Source organism: Sylvia atricapilla, chromosome 1, assembly GCF_009819655.1.
Source record: "Sylvia atricapilla isolate bSylAtr1 chromosome 1, bSylAtr1.pri, whole genome shotgun sequence".
NCBI lineage: Eukaryota > Metazoa > Chordata > Aves > Passeriformes > Sylviidae > Sylvia > Sylvia atricapilla.
In genome coordinates this window covers 129,780,823-129,807,943 of record NC_089140.1, presented here as the reverse complement: position 1 = coordinate 129,807,943, position 27,121 = coordinate 129,780,823, and the positions used below count along the sequence as shown (strand labels likewise).

The 27,121-nt window shown below is 42.2% G+C and overlaps 1 protein-coding gene and 1 non-coding gene across 3 annotated transcripts; both read left to right on the top strand.

The window, feature by feature from the left end:
* The first annotated feature begins 2,119 nt into the window (after positions 1 to 2,119).
* TRNAS-AGA (transfer RNA serine (anticodon AGA)) lies at positions 2,120 to 2,201 on the top strand. The gene has a single exon. It is a non-coding gene; the product is annotated as a tRNA-Ser (tRNA).
* A 190-nt stretch (positions 2,202 to 2,391) lies between these two features.
* On the top strand, positions 2,392 to 11,182 carry CFAP418 (cilia and flagella associated protein 418). 2 transcript variants are annotated; one of them, XM_066333836.1, is made up of 7 exons: positions 2,392 to 2,489; positions 4,358 to 4,457; positions 6,792 to 6,862; positions 7,360 to 7,425; positions 8,249 to 8,344; positions 10,270 to 10,401; positions 10,624 to 11,182. In XM_066333836.1, the coding sequence occupies exons 1-7, from the start codon at positions 2,392 to 2,394 to the stop codon at positions 10,634 to 10,636; spliced, it is 576 nt and encodes a 191-aa protein (XP_066189933.1). In that variant the 3' UTR covers positions 10,637 to 11,182. The 2 variants fall into 2 exon arrangements, with proteins under 2 accessions (XP_066189933.1, XP_066189923.1); XM_066333826.1 differs by having other exon boundaries at positions 10,270 to 11,182.
* Positions 11,183 to 27,121: the final 15,939 nt, after the last annotated feature.

Here is a 27,121-nt window from a genome sequence, read left to right as displayed (position 1 = left end):
TTTTTTTTTTTTTGTCTTCATCACTCTTGTGGCAACTCTTACCAACACTACTGAGAAAGCTTTCGGTAGCTTGAGGATTAGAGAACATTATGGCTTCCACCCAAGACAGCTTTCCAGTTTTCTGTCCTCTCTTCCTAAGGATATATTGAGATAGTATATTTTTTAAAATAAAAAACGGAACCATCATTATCGAAGTGGTCATTCTGTACTTTTCCAGCCCTCAACAATCAGTAACCTTTCCATTTGCACCCAAACAGTCAGTAGGAGACATGATTTGAACAAGACATTTCAATGATTTCCTAAGAGAGGACAAAATTCAGGGCATGACCTCAACTCCTTTCTCCTGGCCACAGCTTAGCTGAAGGCCCAGTATGTCAGATTCACCTCAGCATGATTCCAGGGACTAGTCTGGAATCAATTTGACCCAGTAAGTCTCTTTGATTGCATCAGGCCTTTCAGAAGTTTTGAACAACAAGGATCTTAACAGCAGGCAGCAATCTGCACAAAGCCAATCTTTTCAGCTCAACAATTTTTAAAGATCTGTGCCTTTTTTCTTTTTGGTTTCAAATGCTTTCCAACTGAGCAAATGCTCCAACGAGTTCATGGGAGAAGGCCTCGAGGCACCCCTGACTTTGGCACCGTTATCCCATAGACACTCCATACATTTTTGGCACCTTGCAACAGACACACTGACAGCCACAGGATTGATGGAAAGGGAAAGAAGCTGTTTTGCAGTCAAAAGAGAATGTACTCAGATTTCTAAGGCCATTTGAAAGAATGCCAGAATGATACTGGATTTCGGCATTCTTAAGCTCCTTTAAGATGATGCAGCAAGTGGTCTTTTTCCACATGTGATGATGTATTTCAGGACAAGAGTTTCTTCAAGATTTTCCAAGCCTGTGGGCTCCTGATCCTTTTTCAAATTACAGAGATGATAGCATACTGGGGAGAATTGTGATTAGTTTAAACTCTCTACAGCTGCAAGAGATGAATGTAAAAATTCCACCCCAAAATCCACTTCTTCTGGATTGAATTTACCTACATGACACAGAGTCCTGGCCAAGGGACCACTTAAAAGAGCTGGAGCAGCATCAACACTATTTAGTTTCTTCCATCACATCAACCCAGCAAAGGCTCACAACTCTTCTACCCAAAATATCTCCCCCAGCAGCACTGCCATGGATCGGGCAGGGGTATTAACAGACCTGAGATATGTGGGGAGAAAAATGGAACAATGAAGTAAAAGCTTAAGTAGGAGGGAATTCAGACACGGCTTGCAACTCATTAATTGAAATACCCAGAGAATTGTAAAATACCTTGTTACCGAGAGGCTTTGCTTGGAGCTCTTAAGGACAGCCGACCCCACTTCATCACAGGATGATGAATTTTGAGCCATCTTGGCAACGGGAAGGTACAAACCCTGTGCTTTCCATCTCAGCTGACCTAAGGAGATGGCAGTGCTCTGTTTAGCCTAACGGGACCTCTCTCTCTAAATTGCTTCATTATATTTCTAAAAAAATATAATAATATACAGCGTCCACTGACAGTACAGGCAGTGTGCCCATCTCGGGTCACCTCACATCTGGTGTGTCTCTGACGAGAGGAGAGCTGGAGCTGGCACTAGAAGACTGGTGACTGACACCTCCTACGGTCGTCTGGATTTATTAACTGGATTTATCGTCTGGGTGATCGGTGAGAACCACCTAATTTATGGGACTTTCCTCAAAAATGCCTCCCGACTTCCTGGGCGTTACTGCGGATGCCAGCTGGGGAGTGTTCCTGGTTTTAAGGGGACTGAGGCCATTCTCTCCACAACTGTTCCTAATCTACGCCAAAAACAAAACAAAACAAAAAAATAAAAATAAAGTAAAAAATAAAAACAATCAAACAAACGAAAACAGGCTTCCCATTAGAAGCTTGCTAGGCTTAGTAAAGCCTAGCCGTTTGGTTTTGCTCTAAACAGACCACTATCCAGCCCAATCAACTGTATGACAGACGGATTAAGTCTAACCTCTATTTTAAACCTGTCACGGCCCGTGAGGAGACGGACCGAAGCGCCAAACCAGGCCTTTTTCGGGTAGCCAGTCATGGGAAGGCGGGAAGGCCCTCCGTAGCATGCGTAGTCGTGGCCGAGTGGTTAAGGCGATGGACTAGAAATCCATTGGGGTCTCCCCGCGCAGGTTCGAATCCTGCCGACTACGGCCGCAGTACTGCGGCTTTCTATTTTCCTTTTTTTCTCCTCCCCTGCCCGTCGTTCCCCGCCGGATCCCGGGAGCGGCGCAGCGAGGGCGCAGACACGGCCCGACCCCGCACGGCCCCCGCCCCGGCCGGACCGGCACACCCCGCCCCGCCGGCGCCGCGGGGCCGCCTCAGCAACCGCGGGCCGGCAAGATGGCGGACGATCTGGACCGGCTGCTGGACGAGGTGGAGCGGCGGCTGTGCCAGCGGCACGGCGGCGAGGAGCAGCCCGCGGCGGCCAAGGAGGGCAGGTTAGCGGTCCGGCCGCGGTCCCGCCGCCCTCACAGCCCTCCCCGCCGAGCGAGAGGCCGCCTGGGCGGTGCGCAGCGCGTCCCCGCCTGCCCCGTGCGGCCGGACCTCTCAGGAACCCCAAATACGCGGGCTCAGGGGCCGGAACCGGGCCGACGGTCGGCGAGTGTCACCTGCAGCCCGTGTGTTTTACAGACCCAAATCGTGTGCCAGCGAGTTTGGTTATTCCAGACAGCCTTTGTCTCCTGCGTGTACCGCAACCGTGGATTAAATATGGCGTTAAAAGCTTCACTAATTTGCCTCTGAATTAGGGTTGAGGATTATTTGGCTCTGTGACTGACCTCATGGTAGCTCTTTGTATGTAACTGGCGTCAAATATCTATAAATTTCACTATTTAGAGCAGGAAGAACTTTAGCAGTAGCATTATCGAAGTTCTTATTCTCTTGATACTTAAGTCATTTCACTGAAATCACAGAATATTCTGAGTTGGAAGGGACCCACAGGGATCATCCAAGTCCAGTTCCTTGCCCTGCCCAGGACACCCCAGGAGTCACACTATGTGTTTGAGAACATTGTCCAAACACTTCTTGAGCTGTGTCAGGCTGATGCTGTGACCAGTTCCCTGGGGAGCCTGTTCCAGCGCCCAGTCACCCTCTGGGGGAAGAACCTTTTCCTGATACCCAACCTAGACCTCCCCTGACACACCTTCATGCTCTTCCCTCTGGTCTATTATTTCTGTTCATAATTTTTCTGTTCATACTTCATTAATCACATCTGCTACAGTAAGCACTTAACTTACATGCTACACTTTGAGGTATCTGCCTCAAATTCCATACTTTTCAAGAGGGTGGTTATCCAAGTTTGGTCCTGACAGGTCATTGCTGACAGTACTACCAAGCATTCAGTGTCTGACATCCCAGCCTGCCCTCAGGCTTTCATCCCAGACATCAGGTTCCATCCTGGCCCTGAGGTTTCCATACTGGCCCTGCAGGCACCTTTCCCTGCCCTTGGGTTTCCATCCTGACCATCAGGTTTACATCCCAGGCTTCTCAGGCATCTCGGACTCCCTTTGGAAGATCTGTGGACCAGAGAGGCTCAGCTAGATGTCTCTGCAGGTGGGCTGCTGAGCTCTTACCCAACACACATTTCAGAGTCTCAGGAAAGGATCTTGAAGAATCCAATGACTAATGCAAGACCAGCAATACCACTAGCTTTGACCACATTACTGGACTTCCACATTGTTTGCATAATGGTTAGATGAATGCTTAATATTAGTCGACCTAATTACAATATTGGAAAAAAACAGTTTTCTTCTTTCTCAGGAGTAGATTAGTTCTTGATTGGTTAATGGAGCAGTACTACAGGCCTCTCTTTCTTTGACAAAGCTAGCAAACAGCAGACTTGAGTGTTACTTGAGCAAAAGCAAAGTGCAAGTGATCTTTCTAAATGCAACCAGTTTGGCAGAAATTCTCTTCAGGACCCCTGCAGTTGTGTAGCTTGAGCAAAGACCCTCCTCCAACCTTATCATATTCCTGCTGCTGAAGCTAAATGTGAAAAATCAGAGTTGTCCAATTAATTGCCCAGTAAGTGTAGCAGGGGTTATACTGTTATAGTTTTATTCATGGCTGAGAGTGGTCAGAAATAAAAGGAGCAAGCAAAAGTATGACCTGTGATGGGATAACTCAACAGTGACTGAAAGGTGTTATCCAGCAGTTTACATCTGTTCAGTCATGATTTGGATAGCATACCTGAGATACTACTAAAATATTAGGGGGAAAAGGCTGTAACTGTTTATGTTTTTTAACTCACAGTTCTTAGAATTGCTGTAGTCTTGCTACAAAAATGAAGGGTGATTTCTTTATTTTTCAGATCAGCTAAAGTGTTAATGAGTGCCGGTAGCAGCGAAGAAGATCTGGACGACATTATTGATGAAATCTGTAATGACAGCAGCTTTACCAAAACACCTCCGGTGAGTAGGGGTTTGGAGGAATTCAGAACAATGGAAGTAAAAGCACCATAAGCTAAAACTTTTAAAGCAAAACATGATTGAAAACAAGCTGTAGAATAAACTTGGATAATAAAGCAGAAAAGAAAATGCAGTAATCTTGTAATGAGGAACAGGAGAGATATAAAGAGATGTTCTTACCTAGGCAATAACAGACAATTAAAGGAAATGCTGGTTCAAAATAGAGCATAGTGTTAATCCTCAGAATCACAGAATGGTTGCAGTTGGAAGAGGGACCTCTGCAGATCATCTGGTTCAACCACCTGCTTAAGCAGGACTACCTAGAGCCAGTTGCCCAGGACTATGTCCAAGTGGCTTTCAATTATCCATGAGGATGTAGACTGCAGCCTCTCTAAGTAGTGTTTGCCCACTCTCACAAGTCATGAAGGTTTTTCATACGTTTGAGTGGGAATTCTTGTACTTCAGTTTGCACCCATTGCCTGTCAGTGATCCCCACTGAGAAGAGTCTGGCTAAGTCTTCTTTATTTTTGCCTGACATACCTTCACAAGGTTCTCCTGACCCTTTTTTTCTCCAGGCTAAACAATTCCAACTCTCTTAGCTTATGCCTGGAGGTCAGATGGTCTAAATTTTTAATGACCTTCATGGTCCTTTCCTGGGCCTGCCCTATTGTGTCCATGGCTCTTTTGTACTGGACACAGTGCTCCAGACATGTCTGTGAGGCTGTATCTGGGGTAATGTGACCTGTTCTGGTCTCTCAAATACAAGAGAGAGATGGAGCTACTGGAGAACCTCCATCAAAGGCCCATGGAGATGGTTAAGAGAGTGAAACGCAGTCTCTTAAAAAAATATGAGGAGCCGCTGAGAGAGCAGGGACTGTTCAGTCTGGAGCAGAGAAGGCTCCAGGGGGATCTTATCAATGAGTGTAAATAGCTGTGAGTGTTGTAAAGAAGGGGCCAGACTCTCCTCTGTAGTGCCCAGTGACAAGACATGAGGCAATGGATATACACTGAAACACACAAAATGCCGTCTGTACACAAGAAAACACTTTTCTTACTGTCAGGGTCGTCAAACACAGGGACAATCTTCGCAGAGAGATTGTGGAGTCTCATCTGTGGAGATTTTCAAAATGCAGCTGGACACAGTCCTTGGGAAATTGCTGAAACTGACCCTGTTTTGAGCAGGGGAAGGTCCCTTCCAGCTGAAATGATTCTTTGATTCTGTCTCATCAGTGCTGAGTAGAGAGGAGGGATCACCTCCCTGGACATGCTGGCTACATCCCTCCTGAGGTATCCTGAGATACTCTGGGCCCTCTGTGCTGCAAAGGCACATTGCTGGCTCATTGGCAACTTGTTATCCACTGAATTTCCCACAGGCTTCTCTGCAAAGCTGCTTCCTGGCTGGCCAGCCCACATGGTGTTCTCTGCATAAGGATTATTCCTCCCCTGGCGCAGGAGTTTGCATTTCACCTTAGCTGAACTTGAGGAGATTCTTTTCACCCCATTTCTGGAAGTCATTTGAGGTCCCTCTTAATGGCAGTTCAGTCATCTGATGCACAAACCACTGCTCCTCATTTTGTATCCTCTGCAAATGTCTTCTCATTTCACAGCAGGAGATGGAGATGAAGCTGCAATTGTACATTCTCAAGACAGTTACAATGATGGAAGGCATTGAAAATTTGGGTATCAGCAGTAGAAAATGGTGTTACTTATACTACATAACCTTCTGCAGATTCCCTTATTGTCACAAGTGACATTGTTTTTGTTTTGCTTGCCTTTGATTTTTTACAGACTGGCTAAATCTGAACCAACAAAAAATACTTCCATACATCTGAAGGAGAGAGAATTATGCCAGTAAAGTTGTATAATTTTATCATTTTATATCCCTAGAACTTCCCATTTAGGATCTAGAATTCTCATACTCTTCTGTGTGCAGTAAATAAGATCCTTTCAAAGACTTTATCTTTTTGAATAGTCCAAGTTCTTGATGGGTTTTAATGAAACAAATGAAAAAAAAAAACATCGAGGGAGAGGGTTCCAAATTATAACTGCTTTTAAAAGCAGAATTATTAAAAGGAGGGCATGAAATACTAAGTCTTGATTGTAAAGTCTAAGTGATCGTGTGGTGATTCTTCAGCCAGAGCTGGAAATTCAGTGTGGGGAGAGAAGCTTTGTTCCACACTTACTTCAGAGCCTCGCAAATCTGAACAAGAAAATTCCCAAAGTCTTAGTCCCCTTCTTCTGTGACTGAGATTTTCTGGCTTCTGCTTATTAAGTAAAACAGTATATTGTGACTTTGCTGTAATGCTGCATTTTATTTTTTTCGTTGTTTTTAAACAGAAATTGAAGTCTAATTCTGCACATCTCACACCTGAAAGAAACAGTGTTCTTGTACAGGCACATGGGAAAAGGTAGGTGAAAAATGTTCAAGCTCGTTGGACATTGCTTGATTATAACTTCTTATCAGTCTGTTTAATCTGTGTTGATATTCCTTAGGAAAGATGCCGAGAAAAGTGACAGTCTTCTTAAAGAAAAACAAAGATAAACATGTAATTTCAAAGAATTGTTAATGTGTTTTCATGTGGTCAGAATAATTTATTACAAATTTATTAATTATTTAAGCTCATGAACAACATCTTCCTTTGCCTTATGGACATATACATTTATCAAATGTTGCAATATGTAGAACCTTGTGTATTTGGCATAGAGAGTGATTTTCGTAGAGTTTTTCTTTGAACACTTTGATAATGGAAATTTTAAAATTCTCTAGTTTACAAGCATTTGGATGCTTTGCCTATATTTAAAAATATATTTTTTTATAGATACCCTGCTGTTAAACTAGGAGAAATGTACTGCTTTCTCCAACCTGTCTTGCCATAATTTCATATTTTTTAATGAATCCATATAGGTGCTGTCCAGTGTATCTGGGTGGAAGCGATTCACCATCTGGTATAGGAACAAATATTTCAAAAAGGTAGGAAACCTGACAAAATATGTGCTACTTACTTTATCATTATTTTTATTTACAATTATGTTTCTGTAGTTGTACAAAATTCTGCATTTGAACTTGGCAGGACAGCCTTACAGTCATCTGAAGAAGTGGCTGTCTGTAACTGCAGTTGAAATCAGCTCCAGTCCTCTGTTGTTGACCACTTGACCTTTTGTTTGTTTGAGACGTTGAAAGATGCTTGCAAAGGAGACATGAAACCAAAATTCAGTAACAAGTAGTTAAGGAAATTGATGCTTCATTGTTATTTTTCCCTGCCTGTCTTCATCTTTCTGTGTGGTGCTGTCTTCATCTTTCTGTGTGGTGGCAAGTATGTGACTTAAATCAGTGGGCTGGTTGAAATCATCCCAGAACCTGAGCTGAAAATGGTCAGAGTGCTTTACAATTGCAGCTGAATTTAGCAGAACAGGTACTTTGATGATTTATCCACAACATCCTATAGAACATTACTGCATTTCCATGTGGCATTCTTTGTAGTAAGTAATTGTGTACTCAGCACATATTTGGGTGCTGCCCTTGTGCTGTACCAGCGAGGAAGACTAAAGAGAATATATCAAGTAAATATCAGGTTTTTTTATGTGTTCAGTGAGGATAGGAACCTGTAAAAATAATACATGAACATATAATTAAACTACATACCATAATGCTGAACGTGTCAGAGATGTAGAAACATTAAGATCAGGTGATGTTGCTTCTAGTATTTCTGAGTGAGTGCTGTACTTTGACCCATTTATGATGGATGTATGTTGTATCAGTCAGCTTCTCTGATTGTTTGTTCTTCTTTGTCCAGGACGTGTGATCAGCTCCGTTGTACTGCTTGTGACTTCCGAGTGTCACTTTTCGATGACTACGTCTGGGATCAATCCTGTGATTATCTTTTTTTCAGGTGTGTCTGGGGTGGGTGTTAGTGTTGTGCTACTGTGCTGTGGGCCTCAGTAAGAACAGGAAAGATGAAAAGCCCTTAGCACTGCTGGTCACCTAAAAAGAAGCGTGCATGCTACGGGATCAAGTGGGACAGTCTGGAGAGGGGGAAGCAACATCTCCCTGTTGAAAACAAAATCTGTTTTTATCCATTTCTGTCTCTTCTCCCATGACTCTCCTTTTGCTATTAAAAACAATTCAAATTTCATTGATCAAAAGGCCAGCTTACTGCTGAAATAAGCAGGTAATGCATGTGTTGGGTTGGACTCTGCCAACCAGTGCAGGGTATCTACAGTGTCAACAACATCAATGCAGACTGTTCAGCATGTGCTTTGCACCTCACCTTCAGTCATATGGACTGTGATGGTTTCAAGTCAGATGTTCGTTTTTCCACTATTAGGTGTGCTGTCATGTTCGGTGAAAATCAAGTAGCTTCATTTCTTAACAGATTTCTTTCTTGGAGCAAGGTTTGGTTAAATGGAGAGGCAGGATTATTGGGGTTTGCTTATATTGTGATGTCTTTAATTCTTTAAATAGTTTTTGAAGACTTAAAAGTAAAGAGTTCTTATTTCTAGTTTCTCTAAAGCTAATGGAAGACTTGGTGAAAGGTTGTGTAGGCACCTTCCTAATAGGCATTAAATTTGGAATCCTCTTATTTTAGTATGGTTTCTGTGTGTGCCTGTTAACTGATGGAAGAGGTGGATATGTTCAGAGTATGTGCTTGGACAGTGATGTGACAGTCAGAAAAGAAAATTAATGGAGATATGAGCTCCTTTTCCATTATTTTTCCTGTGTTACATCTTTATTCCTGTATTTTTCTTCCAGTCTCAAAAGTCTTATTTCATATTTCTTACTGAATACCATTATTTTTCCCATTTTTTAAGGCAGCTTTAAATACATCATACTGCACTAGTCTCCTAAGATGAGTTTGGTAGTGGAAAAGATTTAAACAGAAGTGGGATTCTTTTATTTACCCAAGTTAAAATTATTTTGTTTCTCAAATCTCGAAATTAATAAATGAAACAAAAAATGACAAGCGGTGTTAGTATCAGATACTTGTAACATTTATTAAAATCTGTAATCTTTAGCAAGATACTTAGCTGTTTATTTTGACAAACCTGAATTTTAGAAAGCAAACTTTAAAACATTTTCCTTCCATCAATAGGTATCTGATTTCTTTTTCCAAAAATTCTTCCCTTGATATTTGTTTTGAGTTTTCTTTGCTTTAATGTTGTTTGTGAGCAGTTCAGTGGCCAGTGGCCAGGAGGAGGTCATGAGAGCAGATATAGCTAAAATGCTACATTTTCACTTGTTTTCTTTGAAACAACTTATTTTTGTCATAGCATGTTGATTTTTCATTTGTTATCGGTAATGGCTGCACAGGAATTATTTCTGGTTTGATGTACAGTCTACCCTCTGATGGCCATTTCATTTCAGTCACTTTAACAATCACCCTGAGTAGCAGTTCCTGATGAAAAGTTTAACTCTGTAATTGTACCCATTATGCATGGCAATTTTTACAGTAAGTTTGATAAGATAAATCGATTTTGGGGTAATTTTTTAACACAGGAATTTACTGTGCTTGGTTTTCTTCCCAATTTTTTCTCTAGAGGCTGACTGGAAGTCTCTAAATCCAACAGATAACATTGTCTACAAAAACATCAGATCTGTTGTTGATCTGAGAACACAGAAACTACACACTGAGACTGCTCTCAGGAAAAGATTGTGTTCAAAACAGAATTCAAATATATCTGTAAATTCATCCTTGACAGTGGTACTCAGAATTGTCCTTAAGATGTCTTCTGATTTGAAATAGCCTCATGAATATTTTTTCTTTAAAAAAAAAAACCAACCCAGCATAATCCTAAGATGAATTCACTTCTTTGGCAGGAATAACATGCCTGAGCTCAGTAAACTAAGAGCAAAGATGATAAAGAAAAAAGGAGCACGAGCATATGCTTGTCAGTGCAGCTGGAGATCCATTGATGAATTAACTGACCTCCAAACAGAGCAGCAGCTTCGGTGGGTTTGTGGTAAACATGGAGAATGAAGTCTTCTTGTGTGGGATGCCTACTTGTGTGGAAATGGCTCTTAAAATCTATTTGTTTCCTGTCCAGTTTTCTGAGAACACATGGAAATTTGAATACTTAGATCTAGAAATAGATTATAACATCCAGATTTCAACCTGAAAACTCTTTTTTTTTTTTTTTTTTTTTTTTTTAAATTTAACTGTCTTGCAAGCAGTGTGAGGAGTTGAATTATTAAGAGAAATAACTTGGAAGCTTTCTGGAAGCTAAATGAGGTTAAAATTCATACTCAGTAGTGTTAAAGAAAAGAAGAGGAAATAACAGACTTGGGCATGGGCAAAGCACCTTGAGACTGTTTGTCACGTCTAGCAGAGAGCCTTATTTCCCATGTCTGCAGAATCTTGGACTCAAAATGGTGGGTTGGGAAACAGCCATGACACACAAGCATATGAATTTCTGCACAGAAGTGAATCCTGCTCTTCTGCTTTGCTCACAGTTGTTAATGAGCAAGTGGTTGTTTATCTCTTTAAAAATTACTGTGGGATCAACTCTCATCTTAAAGGTTTCAGCATACCCCAAAACTTTATTTCCTTTTACCCACCAGCAGCAAAAACTGCAGGTGATGAAAATTTTCTTCCAGTTCCTACTGCTTTCTTCAGAGCACTTTCTGCTGACTAAGGACTTCTATCACAGTGAATTTCTTGAACTTGTCTTCAGCCCTCACTGCACAAGAGATGAACAAGTTATTGTGCAATTATTAAATACGCAATTTTAAATTGATTCGGAAGGGTATGTTACTCTTTTATCAATATTTTCAAGGGAAAAAGGCTCAGGCTTTTCAGAGTGAGAAAATATATATCCCCACTGACATTCAAATTCAGATCTTTTTTTTCAGTTTCACATAGCTTTCACTTCAGCTTCCCTTTAAAAAATTTTGTATTCAGAAAGTGTAACTGTCCTGTTTCAGCACACTCCCTTCCCTCAGTAACATTGATACTTGGTGAATTGTTTTGCTTACAGTCACTGTCTCTATAGTTTATGAGTTTTTATTTTTCATTATGTAAAAATAACATAGAATATAGACTTGAGTTTTATGCAGGGGAGAGGGAAGAAAGAATAACCAGTCTTGTCATTTACTACACTGAAGTGTCTCAATATGGGAAGTCTGTCAGTGTTTTTGTTGTGCAGTATGTGTATCTGTACAGGTAAATTCAGAGTGAGTTACTTTGAGCAATTCTAGCTCTACAGAGCCATTTCCCTTTCTCCAAAGTTTTGCTTATGGTTCTAATCTGTACATTTGTTCTGTTTCTGAACTTTTCCAAAGCAATTGCAGGGTCGTAGAGAGGTGATTCCTGTGTCTGTCACCCTCTGAAAGAGCAGATCTCAGTAGTGATCAGGCATCATGCACTCTGCACCCTGCTTACCTTGTCTGTCCATGAGTACTTGTTTCAGGACGTGCAGAGGCCCAGCAGTGTGCCTGGGAAGTTTGGCAGTGCTTTTCCAGTGCTCCAGACTGCCCCTCCCAGTGCCCATGCAGCCTTGCTATAGAGTCAGAGGTGAGTTGGCTTTGAAGAGGTACTACTTGGCATGATGGTATTAGACATATTTAGGGTCATGAATTGCTTCCAGTGAATTTAGTATTTCAGGCTGAAGTTTCCACTGCTCAGGTCCAAAACTGCAGGCTCAGGACCAGAGATCAGTTGACTAATGCTCAGTTAGCTCCTAGAAGAGCTCTGCTTGCCTTTCTGTCCCTTGTGGAGATGTAGCCCTGGTCTGGGCTGTACACAGTGAGTGCTCCTGAGTGTTCTTCAGGTGAGACCAAGCAACTTTCATGCCTAGAGAGCATCAGTGCTAAGAACAAGAGAAGAACCCAGCACCAGGTAACAAGCTCTGGAGAAGAAGAAACTTGCTTTCCATTCTTCTTGAAGAATGCATTTCAAAAAGTGATGTGTTGCCTTGGCATTTCTGTTCAAGGCTATTTGGAACTCATGACCAAGTATTTCCACAGGGTGTCTTTTGGCTGGAATGGTACTGGAACTTGTGCACAGTGTAGAAATAAGCTGGGGTTGCAACCTGTGAGCAGGAAATGGGGAAAATCCTAATTCCCATCTCAGTTCATGAGACCAAGTCTTGTGTGACTTGGAAAGGGAACATGTCTCCTGTACCCTGAACATTCCCCTGAAATAATCAGGTTTATTCAAGTGTAGTTAACTCATTTCTGGCCTTGGTCATAGTAGTGGGATATGACAGCGTTTTGTCCAAGGGAACAAAACAAGTGCAGAAGCAAGTAAACAAGTATAGAAACAAATAAACAAATACAGAAATAGTGCTTCTTGTACGGGTTTTCAGAATTTATCATATTTCTAGATTTGAGGATGATTGCTATGTCATTAGATAGAATTATTTTGTTGGAAGGAGGAGCAGTATTAAGATTTGATTTCATTTCCTTTGCTTTCTTCAGTTACATGTTACAAACCACTCCAGAGTCCTCGGATGAAAAGAATGTAAAGAAAGGTAAAACTAGAGCTTGAATGTTCATTTGATGAAGGTATTGTCAGATTGTACAAGGTTTTCAATATGTAGCCCAGACCCTAAGTGATATTTCTGAGTCAGTTATCTGAGATAGCAGGGATTATGTAGAGAATTCTGTTTAAGAATATTTAAAGATTCCTGTTTAAGAATGCAATTCAGCTGTTGTTGAATGGAAGTACTGGAAAACAGTGTTGCTGAGGATAAATGTGACCATTGGTTTCCTCCAGTTTCTTGCTTTGGAATAATAATACCATTTCCATTTGTGAAATGGGCAAAGATGAAAATTTAAGACTGTTATTTTGCTTACTGATACACTGGGAGATTTTTCTAGCCTGTCCCATTAGTCTGCAGCAGATCCCTCAAAAACACAAAAGCAATGAAGGATGACAAAATGAGATTCCATTAAATTTTAATGTGCTGCTCTGACTTACCTTTCACTTATTTTACCTGCAAACTATGGAGGGTGAATGTAGTTCAGAAGAGTCATTACTAAGATCGACCAGCAATCAAAATTAACTTACAGAAGCATAATAACATTATATATTGCAAGCTCTGCACCATATTATATAAATAAAGATTTTTTTCCCTCAAAGACCTATTTTAGTTCTGTACGCTAGATACTCTGCAAATGCTGCCACTTGTTGAAAGACTGCCACTTCTCTTGTTTACTGACATGTGAGTCTTTGGGTCATGTAACCAGCACATGTGTTAGTCACACAATACAAGAAGTGCTATGTGGAGAGCTGCATACGCACATTTTCATTGTCCTCTGGTGTGACACCTGATAACTGCTGGCAGGTGGAGTAAAGGAACATCAGGTGCTGCTCATTTGTGAGGGCCACATCTGATGCCTAGGGTTTGGCATGTCTGCACTGAGAAAGTTTTTCAAATGTCAGCACTTAATAAAATGAAAAGTTGGAACTAATCTGAATCATGTGTTGTGTGAATTCTATTATATTGTTCCTATCCAAGAGAAGCTTTATAAAAATTATATTTTCTGTCAGAAGGGTTACGACATGTCCGTAGTTCAAAAGCATTATCCAGCTCATAAGAAGCACTAACTACTGTTGTGTGTGTTTTGTCCCATCAGTGAGGATGCAGCAAATAGAGAAGAATTAAGTAAGCTTTAACATTCTTTACTGGCTAACATGAGGAGAGCACATGAAATTATAGAGAGCTCACAAAGGTGGATGCATTTACCACATTTCTTGGATGTTTACTGAGGATAAAAGGTGGAGGCAGGTGCTGTGCAGAGGGGCATATAGCTAAACAACTTGAGTTGGGTGCTGGTAGCCTGGTGTATCAGTCAAGCATTTGCTGTGGTCCACATGCCCTGGGTCTTGCTGTAGAAAAACGTTCTTAGTACCAGGGAGAAGTTGCTATGCATATGGGAGTTGGAACTTTTTTCTCCACCATCCAGAAATGCTGTGTGGCTTACATTAGAGTAACACATAAATACTTCCTGTACCTCATCCTGAATTCGGATTCCAGGCATAGCTGCTATTCAGGCAGTCATTATTTCCCCAACTTAATTGGCAGGGTGGACACAGTGAGGATACTCAGAAACCAGGTGCTGCCTCAGGAGTACTCCTGACTTGCTCAGCACTTGCAGTGTCACAGCGATGTTCATATGTTTCATTCACTTCGGTAACTTCTTTTTCTGTTGAGTTAGATGTGTTCCAGAAGTGATTGGGTTAATATGTGATTATTCAATCTGGTCTGCAGAGGGCAGAGCAGCACCGCTGAGTTACAGTTCAGGCTTCTGCTTCACTTACAGAACCTCACGCTCCTATTTTTTTCTGTAATAGTGGTTTACATTCAAAAGACCAAGGCTTCTTGCATGTCTCCTACTAGTGTCATTATAAGTGGGATAGCCAGATCTGTAGCAATTCCAGTTTATTTTTGTTTTAATTCATCCAAATGGTCTTCAAGTGGTCCTTGACCAATACTGAAGTAGATTAAAATTTTAACTGTCATGTAAAGAAGCATAAAAAACTCTCTGTGTGTCCATACATAGGTATATTTGTGTATGTTTATTCTCTAATAACATCAGTAGAAAACCTGAATTGCCTCACGATTTTTTTCACTCTGCCCAAGTTAATTTTCCCTGAAAATGTTAAATAATTTTGCCAAGTAGATGTTGCATATAGTAGTATTTTCTAATGTTCAATACAAAATTTATATAGCACATTACCCAAGGTGATGGCTCTTTAAAAGGAAATAGTAAAAGTCAAAAATGTAGAAATGCAGAAAAACCAAGTTGTTCCTATCTGTGTAGGAAAGCAATGTAGACCAGAAATGCTGCAGAACAGTCTGAGATACTGAGAATCATCCAAAAACCTAAATCCCACAGTCCGTCATCCATGAGCCACAGCTGAGGTTAGTGAAGTCTCACTCTGTGAACTCTCTTATGGTTCTTTGGGAATCCAGAAAGTCTGAGTGTACAACGCAGATTTGAAATGGATGGAAATATTATTTCCAATGACCAGTGAAGTTGTGTCTGTTTCTGCAGAAGTGCTTTTAACTAGAAATGCAAACCATATCTAAACCACGAAACTAAAGTTCACTTATTTTACTCATAAAATAGGGTGTATGATCTACATTTAGCCTAGTTACACCATAGGTGAGTGATCTCTGTAAGACTTCATTCTTTCCTTACTTGATTTATTCTAATAAGAGAAACAATTGAATTAAAAGTTTAATAGAGCAGAAAGGAACAAGTAAGGCTGAGAACCACACTGTGAGAGGTTTCATACATGTTTTGATTAAATATTTTTTCAGATAAGAAATAAGCCATTGGTTTTTGTTTGCTTCTAAACTAAAGACACACATAAGTGAAAGAAATAAAAATACCATGCTGCAGGGAGAAGCTCAAATGTCCACCATTTGCCAAAAGCAAGGACAAAACTTCACATGGGAGGTGTCCTTTCTAGGAATCTTTTATGACTGCAATTCCACAGGCTGGCCCAGAAGATGGGGGTGAATCCATGCCCCCATTCCCTTTTTCAGGGTTTCCTGTAGTATTTTGGAACCTGTTTCCTGTTGATAGGCTTTAGAGATAATAGCTAACATAGATATTATATTTAGATAGAAGAGCTAAGATATTCAGGGCTTGTGAAACCTCTTAGACAGTGGTTTATAACTGTTATTCAAATATAAGCAAAAGGTAGTGAAGCTTTTTAAGAGAGTTTAGTGAAACTGAATCCCTTGCAGCTTCAGAACTTTTGCTAAAGAACTGAGGAGGCAGAGAGGAGGAAAGACATTTTCACAGTGGTCAAACCAGCACATAATATCCTAGCTCCTTAGTACCTTAAATTCCTCTGCTTAGAAAATGTGATTGCCTGCAGAGGGTAAATGAATGGTGATAATATAAAGTATCCATAGAATTTTTTCTATTTAAATAGAAAATCTCTATTTAAAGGCAAGCCATATGGCCTTACTCTAAGACATTGCAGTAGATGTAGTAGTGAGCATACATCTTTCAGCTAGGAGCTTTGGGATAGTCAGCAGTCTGAGTGTGCTCGGAATTCCGTGTCCTGACTGCCTTGATGTAAACAGCATTCACAGGAAGGGGGAAGCAGCTACCAGAGACAGGAAGGTTGAATTTAGCATCAAACTCCTTATCTAGGCAGAGCGGACTGCTCAGGATGCTGATAAGAAAAAGTGTATAAATTGCTGTAGCAGCCTGTGATAGCTGCCTGGCCCTTCCTGGGAAGACCATTCTCATCAGTGTAATCAGAGTAATCTTACACGTGCAGATAGATGGGTTTAGGAAGGGATTATATCTGGGGGCCACTTAGCCAAAATAATGCTTTGTGTATTACAGTCTCATTCAGTCTGGGTTACTGGCACTTGCAGGAAGAGATTAATCTGCATGCTGAAGTAGGAGGATGTGTGTCTTTAAAAATAAAAACTTTGTCATAGTAAGAGTTATTATTAGTCTTATTAGCCATAAAGGAATAGAAGCCTTTCCTGAATCTGAATACACACTGCAATATCTGGTTTAATTTTTAGATTACAGATTTTATATCAGTGCTGGTACAGCTCTGGTTCTACCTTTTCAGAGATAAAAGCTGTTGCTGCGTTGTTTTACGTGCTTTGGATCAGTGAGATGTCTTGTTTACAAGTGGCAGATACATGGCTTCAAAACACTATTTGCAGTGTAATCAGTTGCTCATTAACATAGGATGTCATTTTCCTTTTGATTTGTGTGTGTGTATACTTTGGGAAATCCATCTGCCCTGAGTCTACAGCTTGGCAAAGCACCATTCCATCAATATGTGCTCCTCAGTGGCTGAAGTGACACTAAATGCTAGGCTCCTCCACATTGATTTTTCTACAAATGATGACTCTCATTTCTCATGTCTTCCCCAAAGTATACTGAGAAATTATTTCGGCTAAGACTGAGACCTGGAGGCAGTTTAAAGCAGTCTTTTAGTTGCATCTTCATACATAAGTCTGAAACCTCTTCCCCTTTTCCCTTTTCCTTTCCCTTTCCCCACCCTCTGTGCTAGATTAATATTTAGTTCCATTCCAGTGAGGAAGGCTAGAAACAAACTATGAAAAAGGAGAGTGGTATAAAAGAGTGTACCCATGTCCTGAACAGCAATAAAGCAATCTGTCCTGGGTCATTGCAAAGGTAACATTCTGGATTTGAATGGCTAAAATAATTCAAGTCAAGAGGATGCTGGGGTGCATCTGTTCTGCTCGCTGAACTTGGGTACCACACATCTCCTGAGCACAGAAGAACGTGGTGATACAGCTGTCAGCAGTCTTAGCACCAGAGTATCCAGCCAGGTGCTCCACACCACGGTTTCTAGGGTAAGCTAAAATCTTTAACCATTCTAGTTTTGCAAAAGAGTTTTTCCTGTGTGGTATATTTCAAATCCTTCCTAAAACCTGGAAACATTGCTTCTTTATAAAGTATATGTTTGTAAACTGGATAATTTCCAGATGTCAAATCATTTGGCAGACCTTGCAATAACAATTCTCTGCTCTGGGTTCTCAGCCAGTGCTGGGCATGTGGTTACCTTGGGTATTTTCAGGATCCATCATAAGGCAAATGACACCTTTAAAGAGGGGGAAAACAAACAGCCTATTGGCCACCTGGTGGCAGAGAACACCTCATCAGGTTTGTCCCAATACATTTTCACGTCATTGTTCAATAGGGTAACAGGCCATAAAAAAATGAAGCTGCTACTTTCCTTTTCTGTTGGTATTTGCAAGTTACTCATATTTCCTGTCTTGCTATTTGAAGGACTAAGGGCTGAAAATGAGAGTTCATTAACTTGTCTAGATTTTTTTTTTCCTACAGCCATGCTTAAATGAATGATAGTAACATAGGGGCTGGAAGGCATCACCTTCTTCCTTGAGACAGGACTACCCTTACAGGAAGCTCAGGCTAAATCCAGGTGCAGGTTGCCACCAGAAATGCCTCTCCAATCTGAAAGGGGAGCTGGCTACAGTATACATCAAAGAAAGTGACATCACGTGTTCCCTGCCAGCTGCCCAGTGAGTCCCAGGAGGAACGGAACGAACACTCTTCTCTCCCTGCAGACTGGTGGGTTGGGCTGTAACAGCCAAGAACACGGGAGAATTGCAATAAGCAAACATCACAGTGGGCTTTAGGCACTTGGTGGTATTTTTGACAGTCTTACTTTAACTGAGCAGATTCACACCTCAAACATTTCAGAATAAAACATTGCTTCCCACCCTTTTTTCCGGCTCCTGTTGGCTGTTGTTTTCTTTATGGACTTGAAACTATGCTTAGTCATCTTCCAGAAAAAATCCTTATCTTTGTTTGAATGGCCTGGGAAAAGCTCAGGGCACGCTTGCAATGCAAACTTTGAGGAAGTAAATTTAGTTTCTCAATAAATCTAGCCAATTCAACTGTCACATTTGACAGCCATCCTTCTAAATTTTGCTGGAGACTGAACTCTCCTCTGCGTCATGCAGTCTAGAGTTGTGAGTCCTTCAGCCTTGGGCCCCAGGAGGTCACAGGCCACATCTAATAGGTCCAAGAAGGGTAACTAAGAAAAGCAATTCTATTGTCAGCCTTAAATTTTCTGTGCTGGAAACTCTACTGCTGGGGAAAAAATTAAAAGTGTGGGTTTGCAGATTGAAAGAAAGGTCTGAGAGCACGGCCACAAGTGGGGCAGCCGCAGCTGTTGTGTTTTTCAAAATGCAGAGGCAAATTCTTCTTGAAATGCAAAGATGTTTTCAAGAAAATCTTTCCACTGTTTAGTATATTCTGATTCAGCACTTGTGTGTAAACTATAGTGTGAGTGAGCACTGAGGAGCCTGCTCACTGGAAAGGCACACCTGAGGATCTCCCCTCCCTCTGCTAATTATATCCTAGAGGAGGTTGTAATATATGGCACCAATCCACCCTGCCGACTGTGGGGCTCCATTTTTCTTCCATGCACCTTAAATGCAAAGGAAGGGGCTCCCAGCAAGAGCTCCTCAGTGATTGCTGCCAAAAAGAGTAGCAGTGAGCTTGAAAGGGGGAGGAGATGAAGAATCCTTCCTGTGAGATGGAGGCCCTTCCACACCTCCTCCTCTCCTAAATCCCACACCACTAGCAGGGATTTGGGGCTCTACCATGAAAGAAAGCGTCTGTGAAGCCACAAGTGCACTGTGCTTGAGGAAGGCTTGTCAGTAGTCAGAAAGCAGAGGAAGATGATAAGAAGGAAGCAGGCTGCACTTTTTTAGAAGTTTGGGGAGTTCAGACAGTGAGTACTCACATGCATTGCTTACTTTTTAAAACCTCTCCATAAACTGCTAGTGATTTAAAAATAAAAAAAAAAAAAGATTGCCTCTTAGCAATGAAAGCAAAAAAAGTAAGAGAATAAGCTACAGCCACAGTGTTACGACACAGGTTTTTACACTTCACAGCCTTGAGAAATAATCTTCCATTGATTCATAAAATAAATCAACATGGTGCAAACAGCATCAGAAACTTAATAGTTTTAAGAGGAGTTGATGCTAAAATAAGGTATGCCAGCCCTGAAATGCCTCCAGACTATGGTTGTGTAATGGGGATAAGTACAGTACTTCTTTGGAGCATTAACCTGAATTAAAGGATGAAACGACTGGTTGGCTGGGCAGGGATCAAGCACACCCCTGGTCACTGCTGAGGCCTTGACAGAAGGATTAGAGAAATTGCAAGATGGTATTTTAAATACGGAAATTCCCACTGAGGAGCACAGCAGTGTTCTTAAAAGGGCCAAACTGGCAGCCATGGCTGTGAAGGAAGGCGTTCAAGAGGGGGCTCAGCATCCACTCTCCACCATGTCCATATCCAGTGCTTGGAGGACACAGCTCCAGACTGGCCCTGCTCACCCCACAGGTTGCAGTGGCTCTCCACAGAGCTGAGCATTGCTTTCCAGGGAAGGCAGATGGATAAAGTATAAGGGACTGATGCAAACCCAGTTTATTGTGTCTATTTTGCAGCTGCATCACAAGTCACGTAGCTAAATCCCTCCTTCCCTCCACATCACAGCAATGCTCCCCACGCAATGCTGCTTGTTGACAGCGATCCTGTCAACTCGCTCTTCAAAATACAGCACACAGCACAAAATACAGCACACAGCAGTTGCTGCTGTGCCATGGAGAAAGCCGTGGTGTGTTCCCAAGTGTGTGTGATCTTCAGCTGGGATCAGGCCGTGTTAACCAGGGCGATGCCTGCCTGCCACAGCTGGCTCATCCCGCTGGAGGCATTCCTTCCCGTGAGAGCACAGGCAAGGCCACACACCAACGGGAGGCTCCACTGCAAATACACAGCCCTTCAACTGGCTTATTCCAGATTTTCCTTGGGGATCTTGAGTTTGGATTTAGGCAACAGCACATACACAAATCCCATTTGTTTGAACTGAATCCACGGGGTTTGCTTCAGTTTGAGAGATACCTCAAAGGAACATACCTCTGTGCGCTTCACAACCTGAGAATGGATTTTGAGATGTTGCTGCCTGCACAGAACCTGTAATGCACACTGCCCTTGCAGAGCTGCCTTGTATATTGCACACAGGACAACCTTAACTTTCTCATCTCCATGATACCACACTAGATAGGTTTTTCTGCAGGGGAAGCCCACTGTGATAGTATTAGCCTTCAGTGGAAGGCTGGTCCCTGTGTATGTTGCATATAGGTAGGAATCCTATAGAAGAAAGGCCTTATAAAGTCAGGGCTTAGGCCTGTTACTTTGGCTAAGTGCAGCTAGCAGCTAGCTTGTAAGTTCCCAAGTGAAAAATCATGAGATTGAGAATCAGTTAGCACAGCAATCTATTCTGGTAAAAGAACTGTTCATACCTGTAAAAATACAAATTCTGTCCCATGAGAATCCCCAAAGAAAATGTGTAAACACTTGAGTAAAGAGTCTTAGCACATACACATACAGGCACCTTCTAACTAATTAATTGAGTGGCATAAAGTTACTAACCAATTAGAGTTAAACACATGTCTTTGAAAACTGTATAAAAATGGGCTGTAATATTAAAGACTGGCTTTTCTGCATGAAAAAACGAGTCATATCAGTTTATACTGCAACATGTGTAAAAGAGGAATAATACTGAAAATTTTGCTCACTAGATGAAGATTTTGAGGCTCGCAACTGTTGGCACACTCTTTTTCCTTTACTGCACTGCCAGCTTTTCCCCCGCTGGTGACATTAATGCAGTTCCATGATTTTGTTGTGGTGATTTTCACACTTACAACACCTTGATGAGATGAGCAGGGTTGGCACATACATACTCCCTCAACCATGACCAATGCTCGCTTCTGGGGGCTTCTTCTCTCAAAACTAGCTCCCAGAACTGGAACAGAGTAAGATCTGAGTCAAATTGCACACTGGAAAAAGTCTTCCTTTGCCACTAATTAAGGGCAAAGTGAAGATGTTTGGCTGGTGTGTTCCCCTAAACTGATCATGTGTCTGAGCACAAAACATGCTATAACTAGGCAAGGCAAGCTGGCTCTAGGACAGCTTCCCACTAAGACTGGTTTAACATGTGCTGAGGAACAAGTGACAGTGCCTTTTGGTTGGTTTAGACTCTGCTGGTTACATCAAACCAGATGAGATGATTTTGCATCATCCCTTTCAGCACTGTCTAGAGTTAGAAAGCCAGAAATTAGAACAGTCAGCCAGACTTTGATACCCTCCAAAGAAAACTAGTTTAAGAGTCATACCTCAGGAGCTTATCTAAATGTAGCGTTGCATTAATTTGACAGGAACAATTAAACTAATTGAAGCTTTTGCAAAACACTGCACTTGCATTTTAACCAAGTGTCTTTCATACCTGCCTCCACCATTGCTTATTCCAGTGGTTTTTGATGTGTGTTTCCTCCACATTCATTCATACACGTCACAAAAAACAGCTGAGAAAAGCAGTTTGGCAACAGGTTTGAATTCTTCTTGGATAAGCACTGGAAAGTGTCTGGTCAAATGACAAATTTTAAAAGATAAAAAAACCTACCAGCTTCTTTAGTGAGCTAAATAAGCTTACAACTAAAGCCTGGAGATGAAACCCACATCTCCCTCAGGCAACAATGCCTTGGGAGCGACCTGACTGACTGTCCTGCAGCATGGAGCAGAGGTGCTATGGCAGGGCACTCAGGACTGGAGCTGCAAAGTGGGATCCCGTCCCACCACTTAAGTTCTCCATGCCACAGGCTTCAAAAAATAAAAAAAATCACCACCTCACCTCTGCCAAACCCAGCTGCTCAGGCCTGCTGTGATTTCCAGAGCATAGCTGTCCAGCTGCAAACCTGGGTGACCAACCCCCAGCACACACAAGGCAGCCATGGCACTGCCCTTCCCACTGTCCCCTGTCCCCTGATGTGGTCTTACACACAGGAATGTCCCCACATGGCAGAGATTTGGCTTCACAAAGAACCCTCAGCCTTGCTGGCAGGTGGGAGTTGAACCAAGCTGGCTCCCCAGGGGAAATTTTGCCTGTGTGATTTCTAGTTCAGTAGTTCCCACAGCTAAAATACAGAGCATTGAGGCTGAAGGGTTTAAAATCGGCATCCATACTAAAACACAGTGATTATTTTATAGAATTATCATTAGTGTGTAAAAATGTACACTTCAGATCCCCTCAGAAGCAAAAGCTGGGATAGTGACACATAGAAGGAAGGAGAAAGGCTTACAGAGGTTTCACCCCTTTTCATCCTTTAAACTACAATTTTAAATTATAGTAATCACAGTATCTGATCATATTCCAGACTGGCAGAACCATTCCCAACAGAGTTGTCCTCCTTAGAGTGTTTAACCTTTAATTGTAAATAGTTTTCTTTTAGATAACTTCTATAATTACAGATAAATTTTGCCCACTGAAACATCTGTTCATTTCCTGTACACTCAACATTTTTTCAATTTGGCTTTTTTTAAGGAACTGTTTTTGAAGAAGTAAGAAAGTAGCATCTTGTACAATTTCATTGTCTTTACCTGCTTTTAAATTCGTGATCTAACATGTTAACAACCATCACTCCAAATACTTCAGCTATAGCTGAATCGATTGATGTGCTTAATTGTAGCTAAGGAATATGGGAAATATAGAGAGAAAAATCTATCAAGAAGAAGAAATTTTGGAATGCTTGTGTACATATATGTCGTTTTATCAAACCAGTGTTTAGCTATCTCATAAAAGATAGAACCTGGAGCAAGAAGCTCAGCTATTCCTGCAGTTCTTTTACATTAATTTAAAGCATCGTGCAATTAAAACAGAAGAGGATATAATAGCAGATATCAGTGTGCAGATGTTTCCTCTGGACAGTGAGAGTTCCTGAAGCTCACAAACCTTTCTCTTGCTTTCAGAGCAGACTGGCATTAAGGCAGATGAGAGACTGCTTATTTAATACAGAAATAATCTGTCAGGAGTTGTGCTGTCACTTTCACCCCCATTTCAACCACAGTCACTTCGTGGGGGGAATCAAGAGATGCTGTGATGAGGAAAGGTGACACTGAGGACCACAGGCCATGACTGGCAGTGAGTACTCAATGGAAGGTTGAGTATAACTGGTGAAGAACCTGGAGGAGGCAGCACACAGCAGAGAAGTAGTTAAGTGTGTTTGGGAAGTGCAGAACCCATTCATGTTTTTAGAGGAAGCACAGGGAGTGATGGGGACAGATAATTATGCCAAGGGACAGTGAGAGACACAGCATGGCCAAGGGTGACATTAATGCCCTTGGAAGAGACCACTATGGCAAGAACACTGGCCAGAGGAGGAGCTGCTTCATGTCCACAGCAGCAGCCTGGAAGAGGCATGTGGAAAGCTGAAGTGCCTGGGGTGAGCAAGCACTGTCTGTCCCACAGCAGCTCCTCACCACACTGAGCTCTCCCAGCCCTCCTCCCATCCTGGGCAGGGCTCTCCATTTGTAGGGGCAGGCTTTAAGCCTCTTATTCCCCTTCTTGTCATTTTTCAACCGCCACACTACATGGCATCAACAGTAAGATCAGGAGGATTATCCAGCCCTTACTCAGGAGGAAAGAGACAAAGGCTCATGCCATTTCCTCCTGCATTAGTTGTATATTTCTAGCTCAGTGGCTATCAGAAACTGGGAAGCGGTATGGACTAACAGCATGGTTGCTGTTCTCCAGCTCTCTGAAAGAAGTTAGGTACAGGAAATGAAATTAGGCAAAATAAGGAACCTATTTCCACTGTCCTCCTCAGCACTCCCTTCCCTCATTCCAGCAGCTGGAGACACACTGCAAGCAAAGAACATTACAGCATATGCAGGGTTATGCTGTACCAGAGCATTGCACAAGTCCAGAGGTGCCTCCCTTCCATATCCCAGACATCAAGAAGTTTCAGCTACCTCCATTTGCTTGTGGAGCTGCAGAAGAGCAAAGCACAAGCTCTTTCTGTCCCACCAAACAGGGTAAAAAAGATACTTTTAAACAATTTTAAATTTGTGTAAGTTTCTTTTCCTTGTGAAAAAAAGTAAGGAGGACACATTTTTGCTGACTACGATGAGTTCCAGCTAAGTGCCACCCTTGTTCTTTTCTCCTCTTTGTGACCCCAGAAATGATGTTGCTCCCCTTGGCACTTGTATGTATCTCTCCTGCTCTTGGTCCTTGGCTCAAATGCTGTTTCCAAACAGTGGATCTTCCATGAACCCTGTAGCCACATGGCCTGGACAGGGTGAGCTCTTACTAAATTTCACAGTAAGCAAACAGGCACACTGAAAGCCTCTTTAGGGCACAGCAGGATGCTGTGGCCCGTGGAATGTCCTGTCCACCACTGCCTGCTTAGATGTGGATGCTGCAGCAACTCTGGAAACAGTAACTTCACAAACATGCTGGTGAGTTTAAGACAGGTTTGAGATATTTCTGATTCACACTAGGAATACTCAGCTTGCAGAAGAAAAGCTCATGTCATGCAGAAATCAGAAAAGCAAAAAAATCCTAAGATGATAGACTCATAGAATCATAGATCATAGAATATGCTGAGTTGGAAGGAGCTCACAAAGATCATCGAGTCCAATTCCTGTCCATGCACAGGACACCCCAAAAGTCACACCAAGTGCCTAAGTTGTCCAAACACTTCTTGAATTCTGCCAGGCTGGTGCTGTGATCACTTCTCTGGGAAGCCTGTTCCAGTGCTCTGTCATCCTCTGGGTGAAAATGCCATTTTTTTTCTTTCTTTTTTTTTTTCTTTTTTAATTTATTCAAACCCAAAGCTCTGTTCTGAGACATCAGCCTGCTGAAAAAATACCTTCAAGTCCCACAGAGTGTTCACAACCAGGCAGATGGTAGTAAAATGACACTGTGGGGCCTGAAGTGCCCTTCTCTGGCAGATGCTACCTGCCTTGCCAAACCAAAATCCACCATGGATGAGGTGTCATGGAACTGGGGAAAACCACCTGCTGGGCTGGATCAGACCCCACTTGTGGTTGGGGCTGCTCATCAATGCAGCTTTCAGAGTAGCAAGTTTAGCGGGAGACACCTGAGCAAACATCCCCACATTCCCAGCCTATTTTCCTATCCCAGGGTTCCAGATGTCCTTCCTGTGCCTCTGTGGATGCCTCCAGCTTGGCAGCTTCCCCTGTGCAGCCTGCAGGAGAAGGACACACATCTTTATCCAAATCTACATGCTTTAGAGTGGTTTTTAAGCAGGTTTAGCCCCAGGGGTATTGACTGTGCCAGTCCTTGACATTTCGGCTGCTCTGCACAGAGAAACAAGAACAGCTTTTATTCATTAGGGAAATGGCTGTAGCAAAAGAAGAAATTAGTATTTATTTGGTTTTCTTCTCTCAGGAAGACTTTCAAAAAGCACCATTTCTGTGGCTTCAGCCTCAAACCCATCTGAGGTCTCTTATGGCCTCAGCTTCTGGAGTGCTTTGCTTGAGCCACAGGCACGTGGCAGGGTGGAGTTGAGTGCAAGAGGAATGTGAGGCCCCAAGTAAAGACCTGGTGAACAAGGGACATTCCTCTGCTTGCAGGACCTGCCCTTCATCCCCACCAGTGGTCACTCACCACTGAGCCACTGCCCCAAGGCTTTTATAAGGCTTTTACCTTTGCTGGTGAGGGGCATTGCGAGTGTAAATATTAAAAGAGCCACTTTGGCATGCTCGGAAGTTCTGCAAGGCATCTGTAGAGCAGTGTTGCCACGGGTGAGCTGCCCTTTGAGAGCTACAGAACTGATTTTTGTTGTGCTAATGTGACTTGGAGAGGTCCACTGGGGAGGAAAGTCGTCATGGTTGGAAACAAAGGTAAAATTAGATGAGCCTTTGACATTTGTCCAAAGTGAATTCAGCCCAAAAAGGCCTGAGCATCCATACAGAGAAGGATGGGGGACCTTATTTCCCTCATTAAAGGGGATCTCTTACCCCAAAGTGCATAGACAAGGGTGGTGTGGGCTGGCCCTCTGGCACCACACAACTGCCCAGGCAGCTCCAGCTCTCAGTCCCCTTGTCACACATGCGTGACCTGACAGCTGTGATATTTAAAATTACCACTTCCTTCATGCTGAGACATCAGGACATGTCCTGACATCCAGGGGTATCCCCTCCCTGTATGAAGGTATGGAGCCTTGCCAATTACAGCTAATCACTGTTTACTCCCTGCATTCCTTCCCACCTGCACACTTGTGGCAAGTTAAAATAAATGAATAATATTTAAACGAACAGTGCATTTGTGACTCCTAGTATTTTCCCTTGAAGTAGTGATGATGAGCACATTAACTGG

Bases quoted from the DNA above. Each gene is read 5' to 3' on its own strand.
- CFAP418 (XM_066333826.1), top strand. From the start codon at position 2,392: ATGGCGGACGATCTGGACCGGCTGCTGGACGAGGTGGAGCGGCGGCTG. The intron at 2,490-4,357 runs GTTAGCGGTCCG...TTTATTTTTCAG, and splicing joins GCGGCGGCCAAGGAGGGCAG to ATCAGCTAAAGTGTTAATGA. The intron at 8,345-10,269 runs GTGTGTCTGGGG...CTTCTTTGGCAG, and splicing joins TGTGATTATCTTTTTTTCAG to GAATAACATGCCTGAGCTCA.